The following is an 11,741-nucleotide window of genomic DNA, read 5'->3' as shown; positions in this document are numbered from 1 at the left end:
ACAATATATTCTGCCCCATATGTTACATACACATGTCATATATTGTCAATGTATGTACAGTATTATCATCTATCAACATTACTGGAACTGACAAACAGATTCTGCATACAATCCCAGGGAACTACATGATGATGATGGTAAAGATGATGATGAAGGAGAAGAAAAGGGGAAATAAGAGAAAGAAAAGAAATGTATCTGCAGTATGTGTGGAGGAGGGGGAGACATAGCATGGAGTCAGCTCTTATCAGCCTGACTGCAGTGTATAAAGTACAAGAAGTTATATAAACACAGCATGGAGGAGAATGGCTTGTACCCTAGACCTAATGACAGCCATCCTCCTCTCTATCAGAAGGACTGCAGCCTCTACTGTTGTCGCAGCAGCAATACAGAACCCAGGATTTACAGGTAAAATTACTAAATATATATTTTATACAGATTTTATACATATTATTGAAACTCAGATGCACTAGAATATATATATATATATATATATATATATATATATATATATATATATATATCATCTAGTGCATCTGAGTTTCAATAATATGTATAAAATCTGCATAAAATATAAACTTACTAATTTAGCAAAATAATAATATTTCAGTTATGTCGTGCCTTGTTTTCTACTGGATAAACATATATGTGCCAATATAGAAGTTTAGAAGATCAGACTCGTCAGATGATTGGTGATGGGGAGAGGAGGGAAGAGGTGCCAGACCTGTATATAGGTGGTGGAGGTCTGGTGTCTGTGAGAAGAGATAAGTGATAATTCCAGCCCAGCAGGGCTCAGGTATAGACTCCAGCGCCAGGGTGACAATTACATTAGTTTGGGCTCCTGCTGAGCCCTGGAGAGGAGCAGGCCACTAGCATCATGGGGACATTTGTCTCTATATGTGCTATATGGTAATTGCTGGTAAACAGACTGTAATCAGCCCTCACTATACATGGATGGATGGATGGGGTGTGCAGATAAGACTGCGGGTCACCAGCCAGGCATACTGGGCAGCAGAGCACTTATCACTGGGCTGCATGGATCCAGACACACAGACGACACTACTGCCTGCTGCCCTATCCCACCTCTCCAGACCCTGCTGTTCTATTGCGCAACAAGGAGATTGTTGACAAATATTTATTTACTAATTAATTTATTTATTTATTTATAGGTTTTATATTTAATAAACTGTTCCAGTGCTGTGCGACATCAGCTCCTAGAATGTCGCATCACATCACAGTCTATTATTTATTATTATTCCTAGCTGAACCGAATGTACAAGGAATACCATTCTTTATACAGATTTGTCATGTTACACATGTAGCATTAAATGACCTTTAAAAGTAAAAACAAATCTATAACACAAAACAACATGATGCCCTTTACATAAAGTTCTCACAATGATTTTTTTTTTTTTTTTTATTATTATGTACTTGATGTAAAATGTGCATATTTTCCTTGGTTTTTGTTTGTTTGTTTTGTTTGTTTGTTTTCTTCATTCTTTTTACTATTATTATTTTATTATTGCAATTACTAACATTCTACCACTAAATCCATTAAGATTGCAAGCCTATATGGACAGGACTGTATGTCCTAATGTAATTCACTCTGTGTATGCCCTGTAAAGCTAATAGAAGTAGTAATAGTAGTAGGAATAGTAGTAGTTATTTTTGTAATAATAATAATAATAATAATAATAATAATAATAAATATTATTATTATTATTAATAATAATAATAATAAATATTATTATTAATAATAATAATAATAATAATAATAATAATAATAATAACAAGTAGTATTATTTATTTGGAAACAGTTGTATCATCTTTACCCCGATTGTTTTAGGTATTGTACAGTTGTACAGACCTTTATAAAGATATCATACTACTATTAAAATGTTCGTGATAAATATAAAAATGTTATACCTTGTGTACATCTTACTTGTTATATATATATATATATATATATATATATATATATATATATATATATATTATTAAATACATGCCCAGCAGATACATGAATACAGACTTTTTGTTCTCCTTATCTAATACTAAAAGCCACATAAAGGTAAAACAGTAAACTTGTGGTCTTCTGGGTAACATGGTCTGTGCTGAAATAACACACTGTCCAATATATAGGCCTGGAAACCCAAGGGTTAAAAAGGTCCAGAGGTTCTGAGACTGATAACCAATTATGCATGCTGGGTAATGTGTGCATCAGTATATACTGTCAAAGGCATTGGTTTTAGGGCAATATCAGCACCAAGAGTGGTTGTTGTTGTTGTTGTTGTTGTTGTTGTTGTTGTTGTTGTTATTATTATTATTATTATTATTATTATTATTATTATATTTTATACCATTACACTATTCCACAAGTAACAGCCAGACCCTGGAGGAGAATGCCCTGTGTGAATGTGAGAGCCCTCCATCTACCTACTGATTGTATTTTGGAATCTAGAAATAAGGAATACAATAATCCTATTGTTTGGCACTTGTTTAGTGTATTATTCCTCCTGTGAGTGAGTTACCTCTCTCCAGACTATATGGAAATGTCTCCTTCGATGTGGATTATTAGGGAAGAAACAATACCCGGCTATGTGCAAGTGTTTGGGAATAATCAATCAAATTATCGGATTGACGAGATACAAGTCCAGGACTTGAAATGACTTCACATTATGCGGTTTTGTTTGTGTAAAGAATTTTAGTTTACAAATAAAACAGATAAAAGGAAGTATAAAGTAATCCACATCCATAAAGAGAAGGTTACTTATTATAGGCTCATAGGATTTGTTTCTATTGCATAAATATAATAAACTATTACATCCAAATGTATTGTGCTATATACCGCAGTCTGCTGGATACATTATAATAGTAATAGAATGGTTCGGATATTACTGACTGTTGTAGAATAAATTGTTGGTTTCCTATTGTCACTTTTATCTAACACAATACAGTACTACAGAATAACATTCATTTGTTGTATTATGTTGCTGTTTTACATCAATTTCAGCCAACATGCAAAGACCTTCACAATGAAGCTGCATGAATAGAAAGACTCCAAATAATAGAGACAAAATAAATAATAAAAATCGATGTTTAAAAAAAAATCATAGAAACAAATATAACGCGATTTATTATAGAAAACTAGAAAGAAGTGACAGACGCATTGGTGATGACATGTATATTAGATGTGATGTACAGGCTGTGTTATATACTATATAATATATATGCCTGTGAACTTGTGCTGATCATACTTACACCTCAGCAATGTATCATGCCCATGATCGATATGAATAGATATAAACAGATAGACTCCAGTATAACTCTATGGATGGCTCTGGTGACAGATCTACTACAGATAACCCCAGTACTGTATATAGTGTGCACCATGTCACTATGTCCACATACTTGCAGCTCGTCCAGGTGCCAAGGAACCAGAAGTCTTAAAGGTGGCCATCCCTATGCACTTACCTGTACAAGTCACTGGAAACCATTACACATAATATGCAATGTGAATCATTTTCTCATTTTTTTCTCTCTTCATAATAAGCCTAAAGTTCTGGCTGTAATAAAATACTCTCTGACTGATGACATATATGATATATGATGTATATTTGACCAGTCTCGGTGCCATATGTATGTTTAGCAGTATTTGGGGCAGCAGTAAGTGGGCTGTAAAGCTATTATAATAGCTTTGATCATTAGTCATTAATGTGTTGGAGGAGAGGCTGGTGTTTGTGTAGCCCCTCGTTGGTTAGATACACACACTGTCTGGCAGTCAGACTGGATGGGGCATGTGGACTGGCACCCTGGGGAGAGCAGTGTTTATTCAGAGCTCTAGGAGTCCAGTGGTGAGTGGCTGCAGTGTTCAGGCAGAGCTGGGAGAGGCGCCTCCTCCTCCTCCTCCTCCTCCTAACATTGGAGCTCCCACAGCTCTATCCACCCTTCTCCTCTGCCTCTGTCACTCTGCACTCACAGGATCCATGGACACAGCTCTGCATTAGGTTTGTACGTCTCTATTGCTTTCTAGGCTGCAGGATACTTAGAGTGACTATATAGCTACACTAGCTGTAAGAAGGAATCCTGGTGTCTCCAGAGATGCCCAGGATCTGAGTGCTGGTTGGCGCACACACCAGGTGATAGGGAGTTATGGGTTAAAGTGGTAGTAGTGAGATAAAGCTGCCTGTGCCTTGCACACTTGTCACTTCCTTCCTGCTTGTTCCTCACTCTCAGGTGAGACCTCACCTCACACCAGAGTCCAGGGATATAGGGGAGCTGCACTCTCATTGAGACTCCTAATGTTGATAGTGGAGAGCTGCCATCCTTAAGGTGTGTTGGAACATGTAACCAAATGTAAACCTTGGGAGGCCCTGAGTAAATGGTGCTGACTGGCACGGACACCCTCCAGAAGATTGGCTTCCCCTGACTCTCCCCTCCCATAGGACTGAGTCAGAGTGTGTGGATGGAAGACTCCTCCACAAGGAGAGAGCAGCAGAGCCGTCTACTACACATGGTATATGGTGTGCTGGCTTCTAGATGGTTCCTGTAGCCTGGCTGGTGGACTTTCCATAATCCTCCATGATTGTGTAGATGAGTCTGATCCTATTATGCAGAGTCCACGTCTGATCTGTTGCCTTTGTCTAGAAGTTGCCTAATTAATTGAATTAAAGGGACTTCATTGTCTTGAGTTGTTCTCTAACCTTGTGCTTGTATCTTTTCCTTTTCATATATCCTCCTTATGGGCTGTGCTTAAAGGACTCCAGGCTCCAAGTCCCCATTACTTTCCAGCTTCCCACCTGGATGGACCTTCCTGAGGACACCTGGTCCGATGTCAAGAGACTCAGTGTGGGGGGCTCCTTCTATCCCATCAAAGTGAAAGGGACTGACAGCTCTTCTTCCTCTCCATCTCCCAGCTCTCAAGGAGGAGACCTGCTCTCCAGCAAGCCCAGCAGCAGCCAGCACCAGCAGCCTGACCAGGACAGGAGCCACCCTGTGCAGGAGGGCAGGTCGCCCACCTCTGCCCACCACTTTGGCCACCATCTCTCCAGCTTACCCACCCCGGAAGATATCATTCTCTTTAGGGATTTGGATCACATTAACAAGCTGATCCTGCCCAGCAGAGACTCCAGGTTTGGGGCTTTGGCTGAACCCCAGGGGGACATGTACCAGACCTTGGCCATCACTGCGGCCCAGGGGCCAGTCAGCTACGATGGATCCCCGGGAAGTTTCATGCACTCCGCTGCCAGCTCTCCGGTCTATGTGCCCACCACCAGGGTTGGACCCATGCTCACAAGCATCTCCTATCTGCAAGGGAGCGGACCCTCCCAGGCCTCCCACTCTGTGAACAGTCACTCAGTGTGGTCCCAACCAACCTCAGAGACCTCCTCATACAGCAGCAGCAGTCCACACACGTCCAGCAGATACCACTACTCTCCCAGTCCACCCATGGCCAATGGGAGCAACAGGGACACTGGCTACAACAATGCCATCAACGTCAATGGCAGAGATCAATACACACCTCTTTCTAGATCGATTACTGGATCTTACCATAATCCCTACACATCTTACATGACCCCACCTCTGACTTCAGCCTGGTCTACTGGACCTTCTGACAACTTCATGCTTCACAGTATTCAGGGAAGACCTGGACCTATCATGAGAGGACATCCTGGAGGTAAGGCCATCCACATAGCATATGGCATCTATACTGTAGCACTTGTTTCCTATGTTTATAACTCACAATTACAATCAATATTACAAAACTGGCGTTTTAATGTTTGATGTCAGGTTGTCATAGTCTATTTGTACAAAATGGCTGTCAATGTGCTTTATGTTAATGGTTAAACCAATGCTGAGTTGCATAATGGACACCTAGCTGCTTAGGCAAATGATACTGCACAATGGTCAAAGGAAATTGCCCAATGTTATAACTGTAAATCTGTTCTAAAGATGAAAGAGACTGTAGATTCACAATAATTTCCAAAGGTATTGATACTACTGGTATTGATAGCAAATGCTTGATCATATTATCGATCAGCTGGAGCTGCAGAACCTGCTGTATCCATCATATTCATTTCAGATCCCTGTTATAATGTCAGCTATACATTACACTTACACATGTTAGTGAGATAAAACTAAATACCATAGGAAGCATGTTGGTTCTAGTAGTTCCTCAACAGCCTTGAAGTTATATGTTGCCTACTGAGTAGTAAAGAGGATTAAATATGTATAAAGTTACCTAGAGTGGAGCCAGAAGCAATGTAAACTTTCATTGACAGGACATTCTTCATCTGCTCCCTTATCATGTCATGCTGTCTTATCAGATTGATAAGACCTCTCTAGTGGATCCCCTAGAATAACAGAAGGGTTGGAGGCTTGCATCACCATCTAGAGATACTGCTTCTCCAATCTGCCATGTGTCACATGGCTGAGTGCACTCATGGTTCCAGCTGTCATTGACAGACCATGCTATCATTGCAGGACACTAATATACCATAGCAAACATGCACTTTGTGGCAGGTTAATAATAGGTATGATTACTATTATTATTAGTAACAGCAGTATTATTAATAATATTATAAGTAGTAATAATGAGGAAAAAAAATAATTGCAATTATTCAATACATAGCCTGGAACAGATCATAAATGGACACCTAAAAAATGGACATAAGAGAATAAAAGGAGACCTATAAATGCACATAGAGTAGGACATCTATAATGGTAAGACTGAGGGGTGTCCCCTTTGCAAAAGGATTGTCACATTTGTCACACTCAGTAATTATAAATACATTATTAATAATTATTATTTGTACAGCGCTCTGGAATCTGGAAGAGCACTTTATACATAAATAATAATAAAAATACAAACGTGCACAGATGATCATATTCTAACAATAACACAATTATTTAGGCCAAAATCTAAGGCTAGCAAAGACTTTTTTTTATCACTTGGTCTAATACATGGGGCAAAAACTGAAGTGTACATTGTTTAAATGGAGAGAGGAAAGAATCACCTCCCAAGTATAAAAGACACCTCTGATCCCCAGGGGAAACATTGACAATTCCCTTTTATACCTGGACAGCAGGCCATCAGTAGCCTGTCAGCTAGGCCCCATATCATTGTAGGGCTATGCTCACACATCATTTTTCACACACCATTTTCTGTTGATACTTTTTGCCTTTGTTATTTTTTTCCAGCTATTTTCAACTTAAAAATGACCCAAAACAAGGCTTAAAAAATCAGTATGTAAACATTCTGCCTGAATATGTCTATGGTCAGCACTGGACATGAATATTTTGGTTGGTGTTTTACAAATCTCATCTAAATATGGGAAAAATTGAAACAAAGTGTTGCCAGCATCCTATTTATTTACCTGTTTTAAATATATTTTTGGATAGGTGAGTGCAACAGTTTTTTTTTTTGGATACACATTGAAGACTTCATTGATTCATTGTGTACTGTTGAGCACCACCGCAGCACAGCTATCATTATGAGGGTGGTCAGAGATTGTAATGGCTTCCCCTTTAAGGGTCCAGTCTTGGGTTTTCCCATTGAAATATACATGTATTCTCATCTGGGCCAAGAGTACATATTTATGGGTAGGTTGACAGAGAAAGCTGTTTATGTGTAAGTTGTTATATAATATATTCATTTCAGGCAATATTGATTTGGGGCCTGTTAACATATATCCACTCATTTGGGGCCAGGTAACATATACCCAATCATATAAAAATAATAAGTGGTTAATTGGATCACAAATTGCTGCAAAACTGACAAAAAGCAAAAAGACAGAAAACTGTGTGGACAACAAAATGGTGCAAAAAAAGGTTCAGGGAACAAAACCTCACAATGGAAACCCACAACCAACCATATTTGCCCATATTGACCAATCACAGGGCAGCTTTCATTTCTCATCCAGCTCTAGTAAAATTAAAGCTGAGTTTTGATTGGTTGCTGTGGACAAAAAAGGTGATGCTAGGAAATCGGGGACAGTTTACCTGTTAAATTCAAAGGGTTCCAGCTGATTCTACAGAGCGGAACATATCAAAGAGTAATATTGAGGCACAAGCAATCTTGTGGACTGTTGAATGTCTCAGTAAAGTAACACATTATTGTTAGACAGTAATTGGTTCACATTTTTCTCAGAATTTTTTTTCTAAAACCAGGAAAAGAGTTGACAGAGAAAAACTATAAGGCTTTCTTCAGAGACATGTTTTGCATGGCCTTTTTAGGCTAAAATTACAACAGAAAACTGAATTTTCTGACGTTTTCTCGTTTTAGTATAAATTATTATAGGCATTTTTATTTATGGGGTTTTATCCACTGCATTTTTTTTTTGTTTTTTTCAGTATAGGTCATGTAATACTTTCATCATGTAACTCTAGGATTTTTATTGAAGACTTGCGGAAAAAATGCCAATATGCATATAGACATGGCGTTTTTTTCTGATGTTTTTCCCCACCTATAGGCCCACCCACTTCAGGAAGATAGCAGAGAAAGACGTCCATCTTGTTATAATTACAGCCGTGAAAAGTCATCTACATCATTATTGGCAGCTGTGATTATAACAAGATGGCCGCCTTGCCTCGCTATGTTCCCAAAGTCCCAAAATCCCACTAATATTTGAAAGAAATGCCAAACGCAGGGCTTGCCGCAATTTTATTAAACTGTCAAGGTGAAGAAAAACACCAAGATGCCCTGAAAAAAAACATAAAACCTAAGAATGTGGGTATGGGATTTCCTATTTCCCCATTGACTCCCAGCTTACATTTGGCTGCAGCCAAGAAGACACCAATGTGCCAATTTTGGTGTTTTCATTGGCTTTTATTGACTTACACAGCTGTGTAAGCCAGACATTATAAAATCTGGTGCAAAAAAATACAACAAAAATCGGATCAGTGCAAGATCAGAGAAAGCAATGGACACATAGTTTAGGAGTCTGGTGTATTCCCAGCTTCTCTCTTCTCCCTCCTCACAGTTATTGATGGACTGCTGTGTATACATCGTCAATATACCAGACTCATAAACTATGGGGCAGATTTGTGAAAAAAAAATGTCTCTACCCAAAAGTTTTCTTTGCCGGCCATAGCGACCACAGCTTAGCTTATATTTTCCAGAGCAATCTGAGAAATACTGAGCTGTGATTGGTTAATACTGGTAAATAGCATGTTTTCTGTCTCAGTATGTGTCCTGTGTATTCTCTGAACACTCATATTTGGCAAAAAAATAGGAGAGCATACCAGTCCCATACCATGCTCCCCTTAGGCGGGGTTGACATATGTTGGGTGACCTGGCACCACCTCAATGGAAATGGATGGTGACGCCAGATATCACTAGCTATATCCTTTGCACCCAATGTCTCATCTGTTGCCCAATAGGGTGACATGGAGCACCTAGTCGGAGCTACGGACCATCTGTTATTTGTGCTGGCCAGTGCTAATTAGCTGGATGGCAAATATGAAAGACAACAGAGATATGTGAACAAGCTCTTAGAGAAGTGTACGCTGATGACAGATCTGCTTTGGGGTGGAATCACGCTTAACATTTTGGAAGATAAAAAAAAAAAACCCACACACAAAGAACACCAATAATAATGCCAAAATTGTCACATGGCTTTTTTTTGCGGGGGAGCGAGAGGGGGGGGGGGGCTCAAAAACCTTGCGGCTATAAATTAGCTTAGAGTCACTAGGGAAATATGAAACACTATACCCCAATGATGCTTTTGTGTTTGGCCATGTCTTTTGTGGGTGCCATGTCTCTATTTATTTTCCTAGGAACCCTAGAGTAACATTTTTTGGGTGTTTTTTTGTGACACCTCTTCAGCCTTGCAAAATTTGTGTCTGATGGAAGCCCAAATCTCGCCTTGGGCCACTGTCACACTGCAATATTTTCATCAAAGCTATCAATAGTTCAAAACACAGATGTGCAAATCTTTCCATCACAGTTTTCTGTGCAGAATCTACTCCTCTGGCTTACCAACACTGGTGTAGAATTCTGATCAATGTACTGCTGTGTGACAGCTGACTTACAGGGATACTTTATCAAAGCTCTTTAACTATATAATACAGATCCAACTCTTAACTGAACATTGTTCCTGCAATTTGTATAATTTCCCACCAGTAAAAATAATAATAATAATAATAAAAAGTAGACAATGTAAGTTTCATTTCAGTTATCTGACTATATCCAGGATCATATATGCCACCACTTTAGTTATAGTTGTGACATAAATAGCATGAGGCTAAATTATTTCACTTTAAAGATAAAATATGTAAATGAGGTGGATTGTGCAGTATATGGAACAGTTACAGACTTTTACAGTATATCCACCACACATGGACATACCTCATATGTATACTGTACATAGTCCAAGGAAACCCGAATAATCATATCACTTACCTACATTGCTGGCAATATGCAAACAGCTGGAAGAATCTGTTGTCATTATACAATGATTATTATTATTATTATTATTATTATTATTATTATTATTATTATTATTATTATTATTATCATTATTTTTATATCATCCACAATGATGATAGTATTTAAATTACAGAAGAAATAGCAGCTTTAAGTAATTTTTTTTAAAAACCTTTTTAAGCAAACCAGTTTTTTCCCCCAATGTCTTTGTATACAGATTAATATACAATGTAAAAAACACAAAAATAAATCGAGCTCTATGAATTACTCACATAGTTATAAGGACTAGAGATTGTCCTACCATTCAGCTGAATGACTATATCATTGGATAAAGACAACCCTATCCAGTAATAATCCCATGAATTCAATAGGAATATTTGTGGGCAGTAACATGGTTTTTCTATCTATCTATCTATCTATCTATCTATCTATCTATCTATCTATCTATCTCCTATCTATCTCCTATCTATCTATCTATCTATCTATCTATCTATCTATCTCAATTGTAAAGTGCTGTTGGCAGTGTGTGTGTGTGTGTGTGTGTGTGTGTGTGTGTGTGTGTAAAAACGATTTCTATCTTTACTAGATTTACATTTTATCTTTTATCTAGATTTACAAGTTAGCAAAATTAATTAAAATACCAACATTATTTGTTTCATTCCCTATCTAATGTCTAAGGCATAAACATAAGAGGTACCCAGTATTAGAGGTCGCCACCTGTCGGTAGCTGTTAAATACCCTAATGTGTAACCTTTAGATTTCCCACAGTCTGCTAGAGAGGGAGGTGCAGAATGAAAGGATATGTATATATATATATATATATATATATATATATATATATATATATATATATATATATATATATATATAATGATTTCCCTGTCCCAGCTTCCTCCCATCAGCCTGAGCACCCTGCACACTATAGTGCCACTTCCAGAGAGTTATTGATGTGGAGCACACTGACAGTTTGTTTATCATAAAATTCCTGAGAGATTCTTCTTCCAGTCAGCCAGGATCAAGGGAACAGACAATGGAAAACAAAATATTTGCTTTTAGTTACAGATTAGAGAGGAAGATTACAGAAAATTATTTATTCCTTTCAGTTCCGATAATATTAGTTTAAATATCCAACCTGCAGTTTACAGGACGATTGTGCTCTGGGTGTACAGCACAGCAGGGACAGCAATTTGTATTGTTCTTTAGCACAAACAATTATATCATTTCATGGAATGTTTTACTTGCTGCTGGATAATTCTGCTCTGGAGCCTAATACATGGAGAATATAGCATTTACATTTTGTTTTCCTAATATATATTAC

General features: G+C 38.0%; 1 protein-coding gene across 4 annotated transcripts in view; it reads left to right on the top strand.

The window, feature by feature from the left end:
- The first annotated feature begins 337 nt into the window (after positions 1-337).
- GATA6 (GATA binding protein 6) overlaps positions 338-11,741 on the top strand; it is a 33,791-nt gene continuing 22,387 nt past the window's right edge. Inside the window, exons 1-2 of one of the 4 annotated variants that reach the window (XM_069957709.1) lie at positions 338-405; positions 4,756-5,674. In XM_069957709.1, the coding sequence (XP_069813810.1) occupies positions 4,801-5,674 (874 nt within the window). In that variant the 5' untranslated portion in view covers positions 338-405; positions 4,756-4,800. Of the gene's footprint in view, positions 406-3,949; positions 4,009-4,377; positions 4,514-4,755; positions 5,675-11,741 lie in introns of those variants that run through there. The other 3 variants (XM_069957707.1, XM_069957708.1, XM_069957706.1) reach the window with 3 other exon arrangements.

This window comes from Dendropsophus ebraccatus, chromosome 2 (genome assembly GCF_027789765.1).
Source record: "Dendropsophus ebraccatus isolate aDenEbr1 chromosome 2, aDenEbr1.pat, whole genome shotgun sequence".
Classification (NCBI taxonomy): domain Eukaryota; kingdom Metazoa; phylum Chordata; class Amphibia; order Anura; family Hylidae; genus Dendropsophus; species Dendropsophus ebraccatus.
Note: the sequence above shows the minus strand (reverse complement) of the source record. Positions and strands in the feature narration are given on the sequence as shown.